Source organism: Gallus gallus, chromosome Z (assembly GCF_016699485.2).
Source record: "Gallus gallus isolate bGalGal1 chromosome Z, bGalGal1.mat.broiler.GRCg7b, whole genome shotgun sequence".
NCBI lineage: Eukaryota > Metazoa > Chordata > Aves > Galliformes > Phasianidae > Gallus > Gallus gallus.
The window spans coordinates 79,507,270-79,531,042 of record NC_052572.1 but is presented as its reverse complement, the minus strand read 5'-3'; the positions used below and the strand labels follow the sequence as shown (position 1 = coordinate 79,531,042).

Genomic DNA, 23,773 nt, shown 5'->3' with positions numbered 1-23,773 from the left:
GATAGTTACGGGTCCCCTTCCGATGCCGCTTCTCATCATCTTCTAACTTCCACATTAAGCACCACTGATTGCAATACTTGGTGAGAGTTTCCTTCCTCAGGGTGCCTCCAGGTTCCCCTGCAGTATCCCACCAGTGTGCCAGTGCACATCCCAACGGGGCTTCTTTGGGAATTTCCTTCCCCTGGGAGCCTCCCACGATGTTGACCAAATTCTTCTTGATTCCTCATTTCCTCAGAGTTTCCACAGGCAACCCTGGACACCGCCTACTGATCTTGTTCAGATGTGAACACTTGGATCTCACAGGTCTCACAGAAGCCTGACCACCTTCCTTGACACGCTTCCCCGCAATCAGAAGACAGTACTATGCAAACAGGCTGACCCTCATTCCCTGCAAGGAACGCATCTCACTCACACCACACTCACTCTGATCTTTAGAACAAAAGCCATGGTTTCGACGTAGGCCACAATGCTGACGACGTCTTTTAGCTGGCATCTTCATAAGGCTAGTACATGAGTCAGTAAGCTTTCAGGTTTCTCGGAAAGTCAGCTGGACCTGAAATGATTAGATCCACGGTACGAAACACTCAGCAGATGGTGATAACAATCACACAACCTAGAACTCCCACTCCTATCTCGCTGTTACCAAGAAAAGGAGGGAGAGCTGTTGCTCTTCCCTTGCGTCTGACTTGCAGGTCCCCTTCCCCAGGCATCCTGTGAGGCCCTTCTCAGAGTCTCTAACTGCAGGGTCCCGTTCTCACTCTTCAGGCTTTGAGACATGCCTTCCAGTTGCACGTTGTGTTCTTTGTTGTGTTGACCTCTTGAGCTCCAGCCCTAAGGGAGGATCCGAGCGGTAGCGCAGAAGGAACGGTTTAGAGTGGAAGTGCACTGCAAAGGGCCGGAGGCAGCAGGAGCAGGGAAGTGATCATCGCCACTGTACTGCACTCAGCACTGGTGAGTCCTCTCCTTGAGTAGTGTGTTCAGTTCTGGGCTCCTGACTAGAAGGGGGACCCTGAAAGCCTGCAGTGTGTCCAGAGAAGCGCAATGAAGCTGTGAGGGGTGTAGAGCACAAGTGTGATGGGGAGCGGCTGGGGGAAGTGGGATTCCTTAGTGTGGAGAAGAGGAGGCTGAGGGAAGACCTTCTCCCTCTGTCCAGTTACGTGACGAGAGGTTGTGTTGAGGTGGGGGTGGTCCTCTTCTCCCGTGGAACTAGTGCTAGGATTAGAAGGAATGGCCTCAGGTTGCATGAGGGGAGATTGAGGTTGGATGGGAAGTACAACTTCTCCCAGTGGGTGGTCAGCCGCTGGAGCGGGCTGCCTGGGGAGGTGATAGAGTTCCTGTCCCTGCAGGTGTTCAAGGGACACTGGATGTTGTAGTGAGGGACGTGGCTTAGTGGGAAGGAAATGGTGGTGGTAGGTGAATGTTTGGACTGGATGATCATGGAGGTCTTTTCCAACGTTGCTGATGCTATGATTGTAGGAGAGGCATCTGGTGGGTGAGTGCTTTGCTGGGTGAGCGTCCCCCTGCTGGAAAGCAGGCAGCTGTGGTCTTTGCAGACAGCCACATCCACGGGGATTGGAGGCTTCTGAACCGGAACCTTGTCTTTCCCGTCTCGTGCCCGCTAAGTCACGTTGTTTGAAAGCAGCACCTTGGTGGCAACCTTGATTTCTGCAGCCTTCTCTGAGCTTTGTGCCACGAGAGCTGTGCCGCTTCTCCCTGTGATGTGAGAGGGTCTGGAAGGCCCTGCAAGAAGTCTGGGTAGGTGATGGCAGTGTCTCTTCCTTTCCCCGCCGGTGCTGGACATAGCGGGGAACGGGAGTGGGGGACATCCCAGCAGTGGATTCCTACCTCAGCAGAACGGAAGGGCTGTTCTGATGGGTGTAGTTGAAGTGGAGTGAGTCTGAGGCTGATGAGAGAAACGAGGGGCCTGTGAAAAAAAGGAGCATGCTGCATTTTGTGGCGCAAGATATTCTGGGAACTGCTGGTAACAGTGCCCACAGACTTGGATGAATCTTCAGTCGGGTGCAGGGACGCGTAATGCTCATCGTAGATGTCACGCTGACAGCAGCAGTAGAGAGACAAATTTCATAGGGCTGCATGCTTTTTTTTTTCCTTTTGTTTCAGTCCTAGCCGTGGAAGCATAGAAGCGTTACCCAGACCAGTTGAGCATTTGCCACCTGGGCTTTCTACCAATGCCATAGGCAGTGGAAGTCAGCATCGCAAGCATCCGTGAGAGCCCTGCAAAAGACTGGTGAGAGTTACCCTGGCGGCCTCCTTTGGCAACCTCAGGTCTCTGTAAGCTCTCAAGCTGTGTCGTAAGTCCCCCCGTGGTGCTGACTCAGCTCTCCCTGTCTTTGGTGTAGGAGAGCTGGTCTTGAACTCCTTCCTGTTTCCTGCCTATCATCTGCTCCCTGCTTTGCCCATGGCCCAGCGAGCCTTTTATTCCTCGCCCTCAGATTTGCACGTGTGGATGAGAGCATCTGCTTATGTACATGTGCACTTATGACAGTGCACTGCACGTCTGCTGCCATTGCTTTGCAGCCCTCGTGTGGTGGAGCACCACAGAGTCCTTTGCTTACTCCCCCCTTCCCGGTGGGATGGGGGAGAGAATTTTGGGGGAAAAAAAAAGAAGGTGGAACTCATATGTTGAGAGAAATCTCTTTCCAAAGGTAGAGAAAAGGACAGAAGTAATGGATGCACGCACACACACACACACACACACATATATATATGAATGTATGTAAGAAGTGATGTAGAAGCAGTGGCTCAGCACCTCCCAAGCAATGGGCAAGCAGAGGAAGAGAGTGAGATGAGCTCCCACCTCGTCCATAACCCCTTCCACCTGATGTCATATGGTATGGAATATCCCTTTGGCCCGTTGACATCAGCTGTCCTCATTTGGTTTCCTCCCAGCTCCTTCTTGAGAGCTTTGCTGAGAACGGCCTTGGCTCTGTCCAGGTCTGCTTCTCAGAAACTATAAACACGAGAGTGTTCTCACTGTCATAGCATCATAGCAGACACTGAAGAAAAATGGATCCCACCTGAGACTAAGACAGCCCCCCAGTGTCCGTGCAGCGAGCCGTGTGGGGCTGCAGGTCGTGCATTTCCCTGGCAGCATTGGCCAGGGGTGCTGGGGAGGTTTGCGTGCTCAGCTTGGGCATCGCGCTGCTGTGCGTGTCAACACAGCATGCTTCGTGCTCTCCAAGCAACAGAACAGCGTTTCATCACCAAGGTGCCGTAATATTTACTGGAACCAGATGCGTTTGTGTCTCTGAGGCTGGGTTTACCCTACGAGCGCTTCTGGAAGGAGCTGTTTTGATTCTCTTTGTCCGTGTGCATGTGAAAGCGCTTATCCCTCTTGTGTTCTGTCCCTCGGTATTAATCTTGGTGGGCAGAAGGAGCTGGTGGATTCAGCAGCAGTAGATTCTGTTGGTTTCCTCTCTGCTGCTTCATCCCTGGAGCTCGCTGCTGCACAGAAGAGTCCAGGCGTGTTTATCCCAGGGCTGCTGTAAAGGGGAGCCCGGTTGGCGTAGCAGCGATCAGCAGCTAACGGGCTGTGCAGAGGAGGGCTTTGCAGAAGGAGCAGGAGTGCCTGCGTCCATCTGTATCCTCGGATACGTTCTGGCAGTGAGGCAGCAGCTGTGGCCACAGTGACTGAATGCAGACTTGGCAAGACCCCCAAGGCTTGGGGCTGCCACGTGGCGTTTCCTAGCCCTACCCTCCTTTATATGCCTGGCAAAGCACAGCCACCCTGCACCCAGGGCAAGCGTTTGTCTTAGTGTCATGTTTCACGCTATCTTGTGAAGCTCAGGCACTGGGGGCAGCTTCCCCCCAAAGAAAAGGAGGAGGAAATGAGGTCGTCATGGAAGCCAAAAGGCAAAAATGCACTCGGGAAAGAAACTGTCGAAGCAGTCTAGTAGCAGTGCTATGTATTTCTCTTCCTTTATTTCCATCCAGGTGAAAGAGATGGCTGCTCTAAGCCGCCCGTGGATGCAAAGAAGGACCCTAGTGTGGATTTGCCATAGGCCCAGCCCAGCAAGAGGCTCAACAGCACCAAGCTCCGGGTCCTGCACTTTGGTCCCGACAACCCCATGCCAGCTTCTCCAGGATTTGGCTGGGATGGAATTCCAACCACGCACTGATTTCTCGAACGCTGGGGTGCCCTGTTGGAATCCTGTGGTCTTGTGACGTGGTCTTGCCTCCCCACCTTGTCCGTCCATGGTGGAGCAGCCGGGTGGCCCTTAGTGATGTCATAAGCGGCTAGAATGAGGGGAGGAGCAGCGCGTGCTGCATCCCTTCATTGGAGCGCTTGAGCTCGGCGTGAGTACGTGGCTTGTTGCACTTGTGCATCTACTGAGTGTGTTTGTCTTCATCCCATCTTGTGCAGCGCCTTGTAGGTAAGCTGAGACGGTGCGGGATAGACGGGTGGGCAGCGAGGGCTTGAGAAGTGCTGGCTGGCAGAGCTCCTAGGATCATATTTCTTCATCTGGACCATCAGACGCCATTTTCCCCCAGGCCATCACTTCCAAAGCCATCCATCAAGATGGCATTTGTCCAACGGTTTTTCCCTCGCCTTCCTTGCTAAATTGTGGAAGCTCACTGACCTGCTCTTTCTCCCTCCCCTGCCCACCCTCCGCCTGCTCCCTTGGTGCAGCTTTTGCTCGTGGAAGATCAGAGCAAAGTGACAAGGAACGGCTGCGGGTTCGAGGATCTTCTTCTCCCTTGTTCTGATCTCTTGCCAGGTACGTGCCATGTTTTGTATTGCCACATGGTTCAGCAGCCCGTGTTTAGTCACACCGTGTGTAGTAACACAGCCTCGTCCAGCTGAAATGCAGCTCTGGTCACGTGTGGGTTTTTTTCCACTTCCTCTCCAGCTCAACCCTCAGCAGGATGCTGCCTGTAGTGCTGGGAGCAGCTAGTGTGAAGGAAGGCAATCCCTTAGGCCAAGAGCCCTAGCCGCAGTTTGTGCAGAGCTGCACAACATGAGCCAGGGGCACAAGCGTGCATGCTTTGGCTGTGTGAGTGAGCCCGACAGCGGGCATGCAGGCAGAGGAAATGCGTGGGCAAGGCTGCGGCCGGTGCTGGTGGTGAGGCTGCTGCTGGGAGCCGGGGGCTGGGGAGCAGCTCCAGCCCCAGCAGCGACACCTCTCCCTGGCCTGCTACTGTGCTGCGGGCAAATGCATCTGCTGCTTTGTGCCAGAGTCCCCATCTGCTAGCAGAGGGACAGCGACTTGGTCCAGTGCTGCGTATTGCAACGGCTGTCCCGTTTGAATAGACTGCACACAGTTGTTGTTTCTAGAAGTAGTTCTGAAGAAGTCTCTTGATCCAGTGCTGTGTGAGCACAGGAAATGTGTTTCTTTTCTGTTGCAGCTTGTCGCGCCTGCTGTGATGGGCATCGCGAGCAGCGAGATCAGCCGTGGGCCTGACCGGGCGTTGACGGAGGTACAGTGTGAAGCTCTGCTTGGTCTCTGTTCCCTGCCTTGAGCCAGCAGAATGAGCCACCGGTGTGCTCTCCTGCTTTTCAAGAGAGAGAGCATCCTTCCGGCTCTCTCGGTGTCCCTGAAGAGCTGCCTTAAAAGCTTCATTTCCTTGCTAGTGGCATCGAGATGGCACCCTGAAATCCTCCTTGTTTGTCCTCAGCTCCTCACCATGGCTTGTGCTCTCTGTTTCAGCCTGAGAACCAGGGGAAGCCTCTGCTGGTCCGTGAGGAGTCATCTCTTAATATTCCAGCTATTGCTGCTGGTCATGTTATTAAGAGATACATTGCCCAGGCAGCGGATGAGCTCTCCTTGGAGGTAAGCAGATAAAGAAGGCGTTCCTTGTTGTCACGGCCAGAAGAGTATACCGTGTGAATGCATCAGGAATATTCTCAGACACCTTCAGAATGCCTTGTGAGGTGAAGCCCAGAAGATGCAGGTCCAGAGAGGACTTGCACTGGGTTGGATGCAGGGAGGAGTTCAGCCATGTCTAAAGGATGGTTTCATATGGCCCGAGAATCTGTATTCTTTGTGGTGTGTATGGCAGTGACTCTTGTACCTCCACGTTCAGCTTTCTGACGGGAAATGCCTGAAGAGCTGCCCCGGTGCAATTGCTCTCAAGCTGTGCGCTCTTTGGCAGTGCAGAAGAAGGGTGCCATGTCTGCTGTGCTTTCCTCCCAGCTGTGCTGACGCTGGGATTGATGTTGCAATGTCTTGCAGGTGGGAGACCTGGTGTGCATTACTGCTATGCCAGCAAAGGAGCAGAGCCCCTGGTGGAGAGGCAAGCGTGGCTTTCAGGTAGGCACAAGCTTCAGACTCCTGGGCGCAATTGCAGTCAAGTGAGGAACGTCAGCTTAGAGCTGCTCTGCCCGCACAGGGTGGCTTCTGGATGTCAACAGCTTCCCTGTGTCGCTGTCAGAGGCCTTTCCCTTTGGCTCTGGGCTTGGGTGGGAAACTGTCTCCTCATGTGACTTAGAAGCAAGAGCCTCTCGTGCTCCATACGCAGTCAGAAGTTGACCATCTCTGTCCTTTGTACAAGCACGGAGGACAGAGCCTTCTTGTGCGGAACCAAGTATTGCTTTTGTAGGTCTTCTGGCTGCAAATGTTGAATGAGGGTTACTTTTCTGCAGGCCATTCTTTCTTGGTGCAACAGTTGAAAAAATGCTGCATTCAGTATTCCATCCGTCTTTTTGTTCTTGTTCCAGGTTGGGTTTTTCCCCAGTGAGTGCGTGGAGCTCATTAGTGGAAAACTTCCCGAGGCCCTCATCAACTCAGCGCCAATGCCAGGTACGGATGTTACATGTGGTGGCGCGGGGAAGTCAAATGGAGTCTTTTTCTGGGTGTGTTCTGTGTTGAATACCTCCTTTATCCATCCCACGTTCTCCTCTGTGTTGATGATCCTTCCTGCATCCCACGGGGCATAGGGCTGCTGTTTTGTAGGCAGTGAGAATGAGGGCTTGGGCAAATGCTCGAATCCTTGTAGAATGCAGTATTGGCAATGTTCTTGCCGCTTTTATGTGCTCTGTAGAATGTGTTTCCGCTCAGCCTGGTCGCACTGAGCCCAACCTGAAATGAACTGGTTTCTTCCTTTTGTTGTGCAGTGCCAAAGAAGCGTGGCAAGCTCCTCAGCTTCCTTCGTTCCTTTGTGAAGGCCCGCCCAGAGGAACCGAAGCAGCGGGAGCTGGAGCTGGAGAAGGAGAAGGGAGGGGTGTTTGGCTGTGACCTGGGAGAGCATCTTCTCCACTCTGGCCGTGATGGTAAGGAACAGCCCGTTCCTGAGAGCTTCCTCCCTCTGTTGGGCATGTAAAGATGAAAGAAAGGGAGATCATGTCTAGCAAGGGGCAGGTTGATAGCGGTGGAGAAACGTGAAATGGGAGTTGATGGCTGCAAGGGAAGCTGAGGCTAATGCTCATAGGAGGCCGGCACACTTGTATTTGCTTAAAGCCAAAGGTGTAAGCCAATGCCACGCTAGCCTGAAAACCAAGGAAGCCTTTTGGCCCAAGAGAGTGTAGTGCGTCAGTTTCCTAGCTCTTCTGGACATGAGGTCTCACGCCTCCATTGCGGTGGGAGCTGTGATGGGACTTGTGGCAGTGTCTCTGGCTTCCCCAGAATTACTTTCTTCAGGCTGCTTGGCAGGTCCTGGCATTTCTTGAAAGCCAAGAACACGTCCGTGTCCAGTTTTGTCCCCGGCTCCTGCCTGTCTGCGCCGTCTGCGACAGCCTTTTTTCTCCTGTGAGGAGGAGGCAAGCAGTAGCCCGGCTGGGCTTAGTGGATGGGATGTGACAGGGGCAGCGGCTGAAGTAGGACTTGAATCAGGAGCTCAGCTAAGCGCTGGCCCTTGTTCTGTAGTCCCCCAGGTCGTGCAGAGCTGCGCTGAGTTCATTGAGCAGCACGGCGTGGTGCAGGGGATCTACCGCCTGTCCGGCGTGGCGTCCAAGATCCGGAAGCTGCGGTAAGAGTGCTTCTGGACTGTATGTTGTCTTGCTTTGGAGTTGTTTTCCTCTTTCTCCAAGCCCTCTGTTTTTGTGTCCTTCTCTCCAGCCATGACTTTGAGTCGGAGCAGATTCCGGAGCTCACCGTCCGGGACATTCACAGCGTGAGCTCCCTGTGCAAGATGTACTTCAGGGAGCTCCCGACCCCTCTGCTGACCGAGCAACTGCATGGCAAGTTCTCGGTAAGCACAAGGCAATGGCCTTCATGTCCCTCTTCGTGGCCTTTCCCATCCACACACACGCCTGCGCACCTTTTTTTGGTCTTTTTTCTGTTGAAGTTGGGGTTTTGATGGACATCCAGTGGGTGTCTGTGTACAACAAGCAGCTCGTGCTTCCTGCACACTGCGTGCACCGTAACACCTGGTGTGTGCATCCTGCCATTGGAAATGTGGGAGATGGGAGCAGCAGTGCCCTCTGCAGCTCTGAGGCCCTTTTTCTGTTAGCCCCATACGCTTGACTCGCATGATGTGTGTCTCAGTCCCTTTCTGCTTTCTTCCAGGATGCTGTTTGTGCCGGTACAGATGAGGAGCGGTTGCTCCGAGTGCAGGAGGTCATCCAGCAACTGCCTGCACCTCACTACAGGTCAGAAAACTGCTGCCCTCGGTGTGGGGAGCTCAGCCCTGCTGCATTTCAGAGGGCGATGATGCGATGGCAGGCTTTGTGTCACGCTGGCAACGTGATGCCTGTGTGTGTGGAAGTGGTGGATGGCTGCGTGGGGTGAATGGATTGGGTCAGCTCCTGGGCACGGGGGCACGGCTGGTGCAGGTGATGGTTGCGGCTGAGCTGTGCTGGGGCTTGGTGCTGCAGCGTGGCACTTGGGAAAGCTTGATCTACTTGCTAGTAGCAAGAACAGTGAGGTTTGTTTGGTGAATGTGAGCCCGGCGTGCTCAGTGGTGCTGAAGGTTTGGCTCTTGCTTTCCAGGACGCTGGAATACCTGCTGAGACACTTGGCTTGTCTCGCTGGGAGCTGCTCCATCACAAACATGCCTGCTAAGAACTTAGCAATTGTATGGGCTCCCAACCTCTTCAGGTAAACTTCTTTTTCCGCCTCAGCACAAGGCTTAGATCTGTTCTCCCACGGGCACACTTTGGAGAGGAGGACAATTTGTGCTCTCTTGGTTTTGTCAGATGGGGCTGGTGTGTCCTTGATCACCCGGGAGAATGTCTTCAGTGGCATCACTGCTTGCCCACTGCGGAAGTCTCCAGAGCCCAACTGGACAGCCTTTGGCTGCCCAAATGCAGATGTGGGGAAACGATCTCGGGTCAATGACTTCTCCAATCTGCCTTTTCTACAGATCCCAGCAGAACGAGGCTGCCTGCGCCAGCGGAAGAGCTGCCTGCGTGGAACTGCAGAGGCAGTCGGACGTGGTGGAGTTCCTCATCAACCACACCGACGTCCTCTTCTGCTCCAGCTCCACATCAGGCATCGGAGATGGAGCAGGTGAGCGTCTTCCTGCATGAGCTTTGTCTTGATGAGACACCTTGATCAAATGCAGGCCTTCTCCAGGATTGTTGAGCTACGCTTTTGCTATCGAGGGGCCAGCAGGCTTGTGGGCTTAGATGAGAATATGGCATCCTCTGGGGCTGGATGCGGAGAATGTCCAAGCCCAAAGTTGAGCATGAGAAAACCGTCCCTGTCATGGTGATGTTTTGCGTACAGGTGAAGCTTGATGGAAGGGTTTTGACCTCCTCTTTTTCCTGTGGTTTGGATAAGCAAGGCTGAGAGATGTGCGGCACCTCCCCCAGAACTGTGATGGCTGTGCCGCTGCTTTCTGATCCTCCCTCTTAGCTGTGGTCTTCCCTTCCAGGGCGCAGTTCTCCATCAGGTCCCAAGTCTGTGCAGGTGTCTTCTCCTGCCACCAAGCTGCTCACCGTGGAGGAGGCACAGGCACAGAGGGGAGGCCACAGCAGCTCTCCCGCTGTGACAGAGAGCAGGGACATGGACGTGGAAGAAGGCCCCGCAGCTGCGCGAGGGAAATTCCACACAATCATTGACTTTCCATCTGGAAGGTAAAGAGGACTTTCTTTTTCAGCAGCTTCCTATCAGACTTGCTTGGGTGGGCTTTTGTGGGTTTTTCTCCACTATTGCTAGTGCCAAAACTTGCAGAAGCTACGTGACGCTAATGGGGCGTGTGGTGGTGTACTGAATGTCCCCTCCCTTTGGACTCTGAGGTTCAACTAACACGCAGTTGCCCGACGGGCTCAGTTTAGCCACCAGAGGGGGCCTATTGCTAATGTACGTGTCAGAGATGCTTTTGAACTCCCTTTCTGGCTGCACGGTTCCTCAGCAAGCAGTTACACCTCCAGCTCAATCGAAGCCCTCCGTTCGATGCTGTCCTGGACAGCTGTGCAGCCTCTGCTCGCATGCTCTGCATCTGGGTTGACATGGCTGAGGGGAATGTAGCCAGCAAGACTCCAGGGCTGAGCTCTAGAAATGGAACCGTCCTCTACCATGTGAATCAGAGCGAGCTTCTAAGTTGTGTTTCAGCAGGAACCAGGCAGTGCTAGGAACAAGCAAGTGTTGGCAAGAGCTCAGGGCAGCTCTTCCCTCACCCTGCACCATGCACGACTCACACCGCTCCCTCTTTTCTCCCTCCAGACCAAGTCCACCCAGCAGGGTGAAGGAATCCCCAGCATGCAGTTGGTGTTCCTGTTTCAGGCCCAGAAAACCATCCTCTGTGGCCAAACGCCAACTGCAGCGCGATGCCAGGGAGCCCTCGGAAACAGAGGTGGTGGTCCTGGCAGGTAAGGGTGCACATCCAGCTGTCAAAACCCTGCTTGTCAGCGCCATCGAATTCATGCTTGGAGTCCACACAAAAGAGAAAGACACACAACAAAAGCGCAACAGTTCCTTTTGAGACAGTGCTCCTCCTGTTGCTATTGTCCTATTGGCTTTGTCCTGCTGCCACTGCAATAGAAAATCTCAAGAACCACTCTCATCATTCAGCTTGTGCAAGTTTGCCACTAACTGTTTGCCTGTGTATCTACTCCTTCCTAGGTGAACCGAGCCCTCGTCCACGCAGAAGAGCCAGAGCGTATAGCGATGGTTCACTGTGTGCTTATATCAATGCAGAGCTGCTAGGAAGCATGAATCGCTGCAGCTCCGATGAAAGCCTTCCGTATAACACCAGTGATGGAATGAAGGTGCTCATCCAGGTGGAAGCCCTCATCTCTCCCGGCGGTGCAGAAGACGCTGACCTGAGCCTGCCAGAAACAACAGTCACCGAGCTGGACTGTGACGGGGCACCATTGCAGTGCAGCCCAGCCCAAGCACAGCCCGAGTGCCCCGACAGCAGCAGCTCCATGCAGGAGCAGGTCAGCGTCAGCCAGGAGGAGCCGAGCCTGGTGGAGGGGGACGTAGAATCAGAGCTCCAGTCCCAGGCACCGGGCAGCAGCACGAGCTCTGAGCCCCTCTCTCCTGAACATGAAAGGATGAGTCCCATCTGTACACCGGACCTCTCACCAAAAGGCCCTCCTGGCTGTGAATGAATAAAAGCACGCTGGTGCTGGATCAACGCCTTGACTGCCTTCTGAGTCTTCATTCCCAGGGATTGGGATGGATGCAAGCAACAGCAAGGCAGCTCATGTTGCAAGGCTATGGCTGTGGGCTGTGCGTGTAGCAGAGCTGCGGGTTTGTTCCCATTTTGTCTGGCTGTGGGATGCCTGCAGCGAGAGCTGTGCTCCCGTAGTGTATGGTAGCAAAGAATCTCCAGCATCCGGGATGCTGCTCATGATCATGCCCAGCTTCCGTGCTATGGCTGTGGCTTTGTGATGCTTTTGAGTGAGGGATGCCTCGGCTGGTCCCCACCAGCTCTCTCCTCTCTCCCGCCGTGTCCATTCGTGGCTCCTAGCTACGAGCTGGCCCTGCAGAGCATCTGCAGCCCTGTCAGCATCAGCATCCAGCAGCAGCAGGAGGAGCTCCCCCTGACCAACGCCAGGCAGTAGTGCTCGGTCTGCAGGTTAGCTGCCATTTACCTGTAGGTGGCTCTTGCAGAAGAAGACTCAAACAGCAGAGCGTTTTCCTCATCTGCAGCACGCAAATGCTACAAAAGCAGAAACAACCCAGGAAGCTGTGGGTTTTCGAGTCTGCATGAACATGTACTGTCTGTGTTGATGGTGCTCTGCCATCCTTTTTGTCCTTCTCCTTGCTTGTCCATATGCTGCTGAGGATTGGAAAGCTGCATGTCCCATAATTCCCCAGAACCCAACTTAGGTGACTGGTTGCCTGAACAGGTAAGGACCGTGTAAATATACAAATCTTTCATTGCACAGCACGGCAGTGCTGCCAGACTTTGTTATGGCTCTTTAGGGCACCTTGCAGGCTGTGTGACATTTTCCTCTCACCTTTCCCTTTCTTTCCCCAAGGTTTTGCCTTGCTTTGCCCTTTTATTCCTTCTACCTTCCTCTGTGTTGCTCAGGTGTTGCCATTCTTCAAGAGCGTTATCCAGTTGTGTTGCACTGCACCTCTTCATGCCTTGGATCTCTCTCTGGAGCACAAGAGCAGATTGAGGGGGGGAGCTGTCGAGCAGATTGAGGTGGAAGTCAAAGACTCAAATCCAGTGTTGCGAAGCCACTGCAGATGCCAAATCCCTGCACGGGAGACGGGAGACGTACTGCAGGATGAGGAGCTGCTATTGGTCTTCAAGCAGGTAGGAGTTTGTTATCCACACATAATACTGTATGTATTTGTTGTTGTTTTAATATCAGTGCCAGTATGCAGTCTGATCCGATGTGTTTGAACAGTGTGGTGTAAGGATTGTCAGCTGAGAACAGCAGCAGAACATGGGGCTGTTGCAGGGGGAAGGCGTGGGGAAGGAAGCGGGGAAAGGAAAGGGAAAGCCTGGAAAAGGAATGGGGAAGGCACGGGGTGAAGGAAGGGGGCAAGACACAGGGGAATGAAGGGGATAGGACAGAATACCTGTAGGGCAGCCTAAAAAGCAGTAACAAGCTCTGGGAGGACCACGGAGTGCCAGATTCTGTGCTGGGTGTTTATTTGTGTACTGGGCAGTTAAATTTGGGTATGTGAATATTTAAAAACAGTGCAACAGATGCTGGCAAAAAGTAATTTTTTTAAACTTTTTATTATTATTATTATTATTATTTTCTTTTTGTAAGGATCTTAGCACGGCTTTCCTGAGTTTGGAGGAGTTTCCCTCTGTTTTCTTCGTCTTCACCCCCACCGCCCCCCACTTCTCATTCCGTGTTCTTCCCCCGTCATATCGACAGAGCACTGACCGCCAGCGATTGCGCCGCGGGCCGCATCGATCCCGTCGAGGTTCTTTCCGCGGTCTCTGCCGCCACCTCGTGGCCAATGCGCGGAACTGCCGCTGTCCGCTGCTCAGTCCTGCAGGCGGCACAACGCGTGCGCGTAGGAATGCGGAAGTGGCTTCGTAACCGCTCTGTGCAGCTCATCCGCCGCTCTCTATTGTGATTAGTCCTCCAGGTCCCGGCGAGCATGCGCCCGACAACTCCAAATCGGCAGCTGTTGCTCCTAAGCGCTCCTGCCGGTTCTCGGACCGCCGGCTCAGCGATCTCCTCCTTCTAAACCAGGAGGATGCCCCTCATCTATTTCCACTAGATGTTTGATGCCCGAGCCCATCCCGGGAGCGGACCGGTTCGGCTCACAGCTGCCCCCGAGCGCCCGGCGCCATCCAAATTGCTCTCCGCCGCGGCGGACCAGCAGACGTCCCCTTCCCCCCGCAGCCCCGCGCCGTCCCCCGGCCGTTTCAAAGCGCTCTCAGCAATAGCGGAACCCGAGCGGCTCGGAGATCGGCGGTCGCGGTACGGGCGTGAAGCGGCCCCGGCACCGCAGCATCCCAGGACCCGCCGGGCTCGGCACCGCGCTGCGCATGCAGCACCGCGCACACAGCCCCGCGGCGCACGCGCACTGCCGCTCGGAGGACTGAGCGTGACGGAGATCGGCGGATGCGCCGCGCAGAGCGACGGCGACGTCCGCGCAGCGCTTCGGCGCGCGTCCCGCTGCCTGCGGCACCGAACGTACGCGGCCGCCATTCCGCCGATCGGCCACGCGGGGGCGCCAGAGACCGCGGAAACGACGACTCCGAGCGGATCGACGTTGACCCGCACCGCCTCGTCCCGTGATGTTTTCCAAAGCATGAATCTTGTCCACACACAGTGCTTCTGTAAATGTTGGTATGGGTAAGTCTTGCAGTTCTTCTTTGCTCCGATGCAGGTGCTGCTATTAGCAAGGATTTTGTGCTTTGTTGTAGGTGGAAAATGTTCAGGAATGCGTTAACTGTTGGCTTGTCGTGGTTTTAGTTGTCTGAGTGTGTTCTTTTTTAGGATGGCATCGTTGCAGGATGTGCCCCGTGCCCACCAGAGGGAGTATGAGAAACACGTGGAGAGCATTGACAGTTCAAAGATAACTGCCCAGGAATGAGAGAAGCCTTCAGATGCTGCTATGAATTACAGGTTCTACAGGGGCATGAGAACATACGTAGAGAACTTAGTAAACTGTTTCAATGAAAAAGTACGTGTGTTTTCCTTCCCTTCGCTGCCACCCATTTCTTTAAGATGATGAACCTGCATTCTCTCAAGGCAAAAATGAGATTTCTTATTTGGAATTGATGATGAGAGATGACCAGTTATGAATCAATTCTATCAGAAACTTGAGTGTCACAGGAAACAAAGGAGGAATAGACCACCCCTCACAGTAACCTAAAATGATTAAGGTAGGATATGTGCGCTGGCTTGAGCTGTGGGCTCACCTGGGTTGTGATGGAGAAAAACAGAATGTTATTGGAAGAAGTTTTCTTCAGGTGTAGTAACCAGGGTGTCCTAAAGCTGAATGGGAGGTGGGACTTGCATTCAGTTTTGGGATCTCAAAATGTATTTGCTTTGCAACATGTGACTAGTAATAAGGATCTTACAGTAGGTTTGAGTTGGTATTTAGCTGGGTTGCGTGAGGACTTGTCTATGTTATCTGCTGTGTTGCTTTCCTTAACTGCAAACCTTAACTATTAAAAATAGAAAATAAAAATAAAAGATGGAAGGTTGGAAGATGCTGCACAGAGTTTGGCCTCGATGAAGGTCTACTGACTACTGTCAGTTGTGCTGCAGCCTGACGTGTTTTTTTATGTAACTGTACATAACTGTACGAGGTTTCGTTGAGATGTTTCCTGTGATGGCGAGGTGTTCAAAGGCAGATTGAAGCAAACTAATTCTACCAATAGTGTCCCGCTGAACGCTTTTTGGTAGGGTCTTAGGTAGTCCTGTAATAGGCAATTGGCATTCAGTTAGTGGCTTTCAGTCTTAAACAGCCTGAAAAAACTCTAGTGAGCAGGCTCTGTTGTCAGTGGGCATACTGTACTAGATGTCCTAGTTGAAACCCTTACCGAAGTAGGACGCGTAGTATCACTTCTCCGTGGTAGAATGGTGAATATAGCATGACCAAATGCTCGGTCAGTTTTGAATTACTGATCTCAGTGGCTGTCTATCAGTACTTGAAAAGAGAAACTGAGTTAGTTTTCCAGTAGATATTAGGTTGTTTGGGACGCAGGCACTGTAGAACAGGAGGACAAGGAAGGATTGACTGATAACTGGCAGCAGCTTGAGAAGAGTGAGCTCGGGGATGTAGCCCTTTCTGGTTCTAACTGGTGTGCAGGTGGGGTGGGTGCAAAGCATGCAGACTCTGAGTGTGTGTGCACTCTGGGAAGCACAGCTGGAAGTGTCACCAAGAAGGGGAGAGAGACAGCCACAGCTGTCCTACAGTTCACTGATAATACTGACTGTGCTTTACACTGGACACTGTGAATTTTTCATCAGGAGGTTTTATTTACTTTGGTTAGTCTCCAAATGAAGAGCAGAAGCAGAGTCAGTGTTCTGCATTCACCTCTTTGTCTTGTTCCTGTCTTCTGGTAGCTGGGAATGGCAAACCAAGTAATGATGGATTGGAGAGTGATGAAAAGATGAAGCTTCTGAAAACGTGTGAGCATCGAAGGTACGTATAATTACATCTAACTGTAGTAAGTGTGTATCTGCTTCCTGTTACTTACACAGGGATGAAGGTAAATCTGTGCGGTTACTAAGCGAGGTGATACACACACATGCAAAAATGCCTTTCCTTTCCAAAGCTCAAGGTACATGGAAACCATCTGTTTGTTAATGGGGGGTTTTCTTCGTGCTGATTGGAATCTGAATGTTCATAGGTGCATCAGAACATCTAACCTACCCTCTGTTATCAGCGTAGGCCAGGTGCTACATTTTGAACGTCGGGGTCTGCTGCTGACCTTAAGTTACTGGGAGCTCTGAAAGTGTTCCAGTTGCATTGGTGCCTTGACTCATCACTGTTTAGGCACAGGTAAGGACTTAAGAGTTTTATTGGTTGAAAAACGATGTAATAAAACTTTGCTTGAAGCAAACTGTTAACCTTCAACGTTAAGTAATGTCAATAATTACATACAAGAGGTATGCTATGCAAATGATAGGTATAAATATAATTTTCTTGTTGATTTTGCATGCTCTTTTGGTATGTGGTGACAGGACTAACGTTTTTTAGCCCCAGTGAGACTTGGATGCAGTCACAGTTTCCATGCAAGTTGTTGCATAAGCTACATAGAACTGAGATGATGGACTGTTGAGAGCGCAGTAGTTTCTTACAGACTACCTCTGGCAGGGATAGTGTGGAGTACCATGTTAGATGTTTGGTGTTTCAGGTGGGGGGAGTTCCTAGTATGAATGTGGTGAAGTGAAGGTCGTTAGAGATGCTTTTAATGTCCTTTGGCAGCTCAGAAAGTACCTTACTGTTACAGTCTGTGTCTCTAGGGTTGCATACTTACTTCTGCTTCCTCACCGTGTTTCCTTAGGCTATTGCTCTCACCGGGTGTTCTTAGTATATCACTGAGCTTTCTTTTACGTATGTACATGGTGAATAACTCACCCGAGTTCATTACAGAATGCAGGACTTGCAGGCGGCAGCTGAGAGAGCGTTCACAAACAGCTGGTCACCACGAAGGCATGTCGAGTGATGAAGAACTGGCTCTGACAGAGGTGACTGAATTCCAGAAGAGCAAAGGTTGGTCAGGATGTGAGAGCAAATTCCTCCGATATTTGGAAGGATTTTCAAGGGAGAGTGAAGAAATACTCCTTTTGAATGGTATATCGTTTATTTTCTACAGCACAGAATTAATGCATTTAAACAATTCTGACCGATGCCTTAGGAAGAATAGGTAAGACTGTAGGCTTCTTTAGTTTAATCAGTTTTTTGTCCAAAGTTGGAATGTATTTCAAATGGAGATTTGAACTGCCTTAGTGAGCAGGTCACGAGGAGCTGGGAGAGGCACGATGCGTATTTGCTGAATAACAGAAGGAGGATTTTCCTGTCTGAGCTTTTAAGAGACATACAAAATAGGAAAAGTAATGGGTATTTAAATCTGTGCAGTTGTTCAAAACCGCAGAAGTCTTTTTGTGGTCTTCTGTATCTTTTTTTTTTCCTGAAAAAGCCTTTGCCAGAGTGCAGGACGGGGACATGCTGCTTGCAGGGAAGACTTCTGTGCAGGAGCTTTGCCGTGGGTTATAGAGGCGTTCCAGAGCTTGAGATAAGTGTTGTTAACTAGAAGGAGGGCATCTTTTCCTCTTGTCAGGTTGCTTGTATATGAATCACTTGCATCTTTATTAATGTGGAGCTGTTTGCTGACATTTTGACAACCCTACCCTCTGAAATCTAGCTTTACGTTCAGTTTTAGCTTGCTGCTTTGGTCCATTCCGTGATTAGAATCCATGTAAAACTGTTAAATGAGAATCTTTTGGTATCATTAGATATATTTCTGCATGGAGCTTTTTCTCTCAATCCTGACAGCTGAACAACGAATGGGAATGATCTTTCAGCAGAATTCTACAGACCTGAAAGAGATGCCCTGGTTCAGAGCTGTAGAAGGATTCAGCAATGCCAAAAAGTCGTCTGAATCAAAAAGAGATGATGATCCTGATGAAGAAGTTTTGCCTAGAGTGATTGAAAAAACTATCCTGCCAAAAATTACAGGTATATTAAGGTTGTCTTGAGGACGTTCACTGCAGCTAGGTAATGAAACCTTAAATAAGTGGTAATGTAAAATTATGTTGATAGTTACAATTACTTGTAAAGGTTACTGCAAATGAAAGGTTTAGCTTTTTGAATGTTTCCTTCCTTGAAACTAGAGCAGATAGCCACTTGGATATCATGAATGAAATAATTCCTATTTTTCAGCATTTGTCAAGAATGTGTGGGATCCTTTATCGACTTCAGAGGCTGAGAAACTTACACAGCTTTGCGATAACACGTTTAAAAAACAAGTCCTGTCCAGAAGGGAATGCAGCCAGGCGAAACAGGTAAAGGCTGTTGTGGTAATGGGGAAGGAAGTTCTTGATGCAGTGTATGCATTCACTGTAAATATTCACTGTAACATACACTTAGCCCAGTTCTGGTTTTATTCTCATGCAAATCTGGGAGTTTATCCAGCATAAAGTAGGTAAAACTAAGTTGATGTTTAGGCCCTTAGTATGAAAAGAAATAATAACAAACGTTTATGCAGTCGCCACACTTGACTTCAGGAAGAAGCTTTAGATAAGATTCTGTTTGTATAGTAGCTGTGGTGTTTTGTTGTGTTTCTTTTTAATAGAACTTCATAGCTGAAAAATATGTTAATCTCGTTATCCAAGAAAGATGGTTAAAGCTGAGACTTGCTCACAGGTCGTTAATGCAGTTGTGATCTTAGTGTCTATTATATACAGTGGCACCTGCATTCAGCTGAGTTAGCATTTTGCTTTTCCACATGAACAAAATAACTGCCTAAAATTGTTGTAAGTGGAAGGTGAGATCCTTTTCTTGTGAGGATGTGTTAATATTTTTCCTTTTTTCTCTTTTTTTGGCAGGATTTGATTAACACGGTTGTCCTGAGGATGAAGCAGTCTGTAGAGGAGGATGTCTTTATCCCTCTGTATCCGAAAAGGTAAGCTGTCCCTGGGAATTTATTTTTTTACTTTTTAAATTTTTATTTTTAGTCATAGAACCATAGAACTGCTCAGGCTGGGAAAGACCTTAAAGACCACCAAGTCTACCTGCAACTTAACCTCTTTTTTTAGCCTTTGTTCTATTTTTCTGTACCTTTTCCCCAGAAGTGTGGGTGAAATATATTGTAGACATCCATGAGCAAATGGAACAAATGTGCCTTCTACTGTTTCATTGTAGGAATAGTTACCAAACATTGATGTTTATGAACTCATTCCGACAAGAGTAACTATGCAGTCAACTTAGTGCTTTTTTTGCTCCTGTAACTAAAAGCTTTCATAAATGGAAAGTTCTTAGTTTATGGGACACAGCCCAGAGTCTGGTTTTGTGATCTTAACTTGGAGTATCTGAGGGCTTGTGTTATTTGTGGTGGTCTGCTCCCCCTTCTACTGCTGACTCCTCCTTTCTTTCCTGAAATAGTTGATATTGCTGATGCTTACTGCTGGACGCTATTAGAGAGAGGATAACTGGTAAGAGTCTGGTAGGTGTGGGGTTAAGACACAGCTGGGAGAAGAGTGTTGCTAAGCCTGATGCAGCATGTTTGTCTGGTTACAAGCAGTGCTGTTCTGCTGAGAATCCATTAAACACATACTCGAGTGTTTCCAGCTGCTAATTCCATTGGGTATTGCAAGGAGTTTCAGTTAACAGCTGTTTCCTTAGACCTTTATTCTGGTTGTCACTGCTGAAAGAATCCCATAGTTGTAATTCATCGGTGTTTAAGAGATGAATTGTCTGCTTGTCTTACTTTCAGGTCAAGCAAAATCCTTATTTCCTCTTCCTCTTTTTCTGACCAGCGCTGTGGAAGACAAATCATCGCCATGTTCAAAATTCCAAGGCAGACGGTTTTGGTCAGCTGTTGAGGTAAAGAAAAAACACCGATCTTGTCTGTGAAAATCATTTTAGTTAAAAGTAGACTGTCGTCTTTGAGGAAATGTATCTTCAGTCAAATCTGATTCCTGAGAGTTTAATGCATTTTAATAGGAAGGTTAGCTATTTTTGTCAGTGAGCTATTTATGCTCACCCACCTCTGATACGTAGTCAAGAGACTTTAATTTCATCATCTGTTCCTGCTAACCTTCCATGAGATCAGTCATTGGCACTCTGTGGATAGGTCTGTTTCCTCAGTATGTGCATACAGTGCCCATGTTGCTCTCGTAGAGTAGAATCCCTGCATGTGCATGTAAGCGTATTAGTATAGCTTTATTCAGTCTCAAGTGCTGAGTTAGGAATGTCTGAATGCCTGTGATTCAATTCCCTCTTATATCCGTTTCCTCTATGAGTGTGTTTGGATTCGTACTACAGATGAGGTTTAGATGCAGGAAAACACATTAACATCCCAGTTCCCCTGCTGTGTGTGCTAACAAGGCCATGGTGACAGCTCTGCAGAGGCTTCCTGCTGCCATGTTGCACATTCCTGTAGAGAAATCAGGGAATTTGGGAATGTTGAGGACTTGCCATATTCACTCCTGGGGCAAGCTGTTGTGTAAGGCTTTGTCATGGACAGATGCAGAGAAGACCAGAGGGAGCTTAGTGCTGATACCTGGCAGACATGAAACAGACATAATATTCTGGTATCACCTTCTGAGATTGTGTATTGCCTGACTTAAATGTCCTGTCAAGTACAAGTTTCTAAAAGCAAGACCAGTGGTCTTTCACTGCCGATAGAAGTTTTCTCCTTTCAGTTTGTTTTCCATCCTCACTGTCAGTCTTCTCTTTAGAAGTGGTGATGTGCAGAACGGTTGAAAATGTGCTTGTGTTGGGGATCTTCTGACAGTTTGCCACTCTTTTTTTTTCTGGAGTGAAGTCGTGAATCTGTTTACCCCAGAGTAAGTAGTACTGCGGGTCATGCATTATATGCATCATACCTTCTTCTGAACCTCTTCAACACACCACCAGGGCCAGAAAACATAGAGAAGTGTAAAGAGGTGAAAGGTCTTATTTCCATGGGGACAGATGTAGTCTGAAGTGTAATTATTTAACATTTGAAGTTGTTTTTTATTTGTTTCTTTGTTTTTTAATGACCTTGGTGTATAAAAGAATTTCAAAGCAAGCATTGGTTCCTAGGCTTTAGGAATAACTGCTTAAAATGACGGTTTTGTTTTTTGAAGAGTAAACACTGCCAATAATAACTGAACTGGCCAAAAGGAGAAGTCTGTCAGAAGTGGTGTGACTAATGTTATTGAAAGCCTTTTTTTTTTTCTTTCTATTTTTTCTTTCACAATACTCTCTGGGTGAACAGGTGGTTGCATGCTTCCCAGAAAGGTGGTTCCAAAATCTTGGAAGTGGGTCAACTCTCCCCGAGTCAGTGAACTTCTGCCAGCATTTGGTTCAGTGAGCACGTATGCTTCACAGGAATAACCACAGGTAACAAACAACATGTTCTTTGGGATGCAGCACTTGCTCATATTCTTTATGTTAGTATTTCTTTTAGGGACGTGGTTCAACGGGCATGGTGGTGATGGGTTGACAGTTGGACTAGATGATCTTTGTGTTTTTTTCCAACCTTAGCGATTCTATGATTCTTAAATTCCTCAAGCCTCATGCATTTAACACTTTCAGTGATGTACTTCCAACATCTACGTACAACTAAAGATGCAATCCATAATGTAAAATGGATCGCTTTTGCAGTACTAGTTCAGGCTAGTTTGAGGCTCTAGATGTTGGGTGCAGTTAGTGGTCAGTGTAGCTCAAGGCACGTTTTAGCTTTATTGATTTTGAAGTCAGGTGTGAATGTGTTGCTATGTCAACTTGTTTTTGTAATAGTGATGAAACTGAAGAAGTTGTTCTCCTGTTGCTGAAAGTCAAGGCTCTGCGTATTGCTGAAGAGCTCATTGAAGAGTGCAAACGGGAACATCTTAAATCTGTGATCAGGAAATAAGGATTTCTTTGAAGCAGCAGTTCTTTTACTGAAACAAGCCTGATGCTCACTCTAAAAAAGTGGTCATGTTTAATGAGTGGACTGCCTGCAGTTGTTTTATGAAACATTGTGAAGTATTGTGAAGTGAAATATTTTTTTTTTTTCCAAATGTCTTCTGATGCCATCTACTCCTAGACAGAATCAAAATCATCAGTGTAAAGTGCAGGTGTTCTGAAATATATGACGAAGCTTCATTGCTTTGTTCTTTTGGGAAGGATGACTGCAGTAAGTGCCTGTAACGTTACCACTGCTGGTGAGCAGACAACTTCACAAGCTGTTTTCAGTACCACACCAAATCACTCTGACCCAGGAGTCACTGAACTCTAACTTATTGTCCACTTAATGAGATAACTCTACGAAACTCACAGTGAGTTCTTCATAGCTTTTTGACCCTGACGCAGAAGCAGGAATTCTGTGTGCAGTGAGAAGTCTGATCTATGAACATCTACTGATGGTAAACGGCTGTTCAGGAAGGTAAGAAGTTGCACAGGAGAACGTCTTAACTACGCTTGCTCTTCTCCAGAGTATGATTTGTAGTGGAGCTTTGTACTTGAGATACAGACTGGACTTTGTGCACAGACTTGGAGTTGTCACCCGCCCTCATTTATCAGACAAGCAGAACAACAACTCCAGGTACCTTCTAGTAATTGGCTCTCTAAGGACATTTACCTTTTGCTTCACTGGAAGACCCATTAAACCTCATCTCATTGTACCCGTGTTAGATTTCTAATGTTGTGTAACTTGTATAAGTGCAGTAAATATTACTGCTGCAGAATAAAAAGGATGTTTTACTGTAGAAACAGCAGTGCGCCACAAATTCTGCTAAGTTTGCAATTGCCTGCTTCTCTAAACTGTTATGTATGGGTCTTCCATTTAACTCTTGGGGGCTTTTATTCCCTATGGTTTTTCTGTTGTTTTTTATTACAGAATATGTATTTTTGTAAACTGTTTTAATTGTAAATAGCATTCATCAGTGTTATAGACAACAATGACTTTTAAAATAAAAGCAGAGCAATTCTTTTGAAAAGTAAAGATGTTTTTGTGTTAATGAGACTTTTAACGCTTTCAAGTCTTGAACACGACAGGAATGTTATGTGAAGTATGGAAAAAAACTTTGGCACTGCTGGCGCTTCATTATCTGCAGGATTTAGGAGTTCTGTTGTAAGTAATTGTGCACTTCTACTTTCCTGAGTGCAAAGAAAATACAACTGATGGGTAATCAGCTGAAGCATGTGATCTCCGTGCTTGCTTTTGTCTCCTCTGCTTCCTTATTCATGTGGAAAGTTGGTCCCAAAGAAATTAGTCTTGTGCTGCTATGAAATTGGAATAGGTTCTATCACGCTTTACCTCTGTAGAGGCTTCTTCCAGTGGCTGCAGACGTCACTTGTCATGACTGGTAAGCAGGGGAAGGTGATTTTTACTGGAGCTCAGAAGCCCCATCCCAGTTGAGTATCTTTGAGAACCTACCGTGCCACTTTGTGGTGAACCTTGCACCCATTCACACAATCTGACTGGAGTAACAGCTAATCTGGCTTCATTCTTGCAAGCTGGTTTCAAAACGTTGGTATTACTGCTCTGTTGTCAGGTTACTATTGGTGCTTTATCAGATGTCATTTCAAAAGTGCCGTTACAGGACAGCTAAGCAGCACTTACTGTCAGATTGTCCAGCTGGGCTTCTGTACATCTGCTTCCCTGCCGTAGCCCCCTTCTGAACATCTTGAATGAAGCATTTTCACAATTGGCCCCTGTCTACTTGGCAAAGGCAGAAGAAACAGTTATTTGGAAGTGACAACACAATAACTGCAAACCCCTTCTATTGGCTGTGATTTAGAAGGGAAGGCAGAAGCAGGGCTGAACACACTGTAACACTGGTCAGAAAAGGGAT

At 49.0% G+C, this 23,773-nt stretch overlaps 1 protein-coding gene and 1 pseudogene across 2 annotated transcripts; one reads left to right on the top strand and one right to left on the bottom strand.

The window, feature by feature from the left end:
- LOC112530760 overlaps nucleotides 1-23,773 on the bottom strand; it is an 851,315-nt pseudogene that overhangs the window by 812,664 nt on the left and 14,878 nt on the right.
- Nucleotides 13,528-16,026, top strand: LOC121108393. 2 transcript variants are annotated; one of them, XM_046905850.1, is made up of 2 exons: nucleotides 13,528-14,125; nucleotides 15,848-16,026. In XM_046905850.1, the coding sequence occupies exons 1-2, from the start codon at nucleotides 13,545-13,547 to the stop codon at nucleotides 15,867-15,869; spliced, it is 603 nt and encodes a 200-aa protein (XP_046761806.1). In that variant the 5' UTR covers nucleotides 13,528-13,544; the 3' UTR covers nucleotides 15,870-16,026. The 2 variants fall into 2 exon arrangements, with proteins under 2 accessions (XP_046761806.1, XP_040512036.1); XM_040656102.1 differs by lacking the exon at nucleotides 15,848-16,026 and adding an exon at nucleotides 14,270-15,372.

What these genes read in the sequence shown, in the direction of transcription:
- LOC121108393 (XM_040656102.1), top strand. Translation starts at nt 13,545, where the DNA reads ATGTTTGATGCCCGAGCCCATCCCGGGAGCGGACCGGTTCGGCTCACA. An exon ending in TTCTGTAAATGTTGGTATGG is followed by an intron (nt 14,126 to 14,269) that starts GTAAGTCTTGCA and finishes GTTCTTTTTTAG; the next exon opens with GATGGCATCGTTGCAGGATG.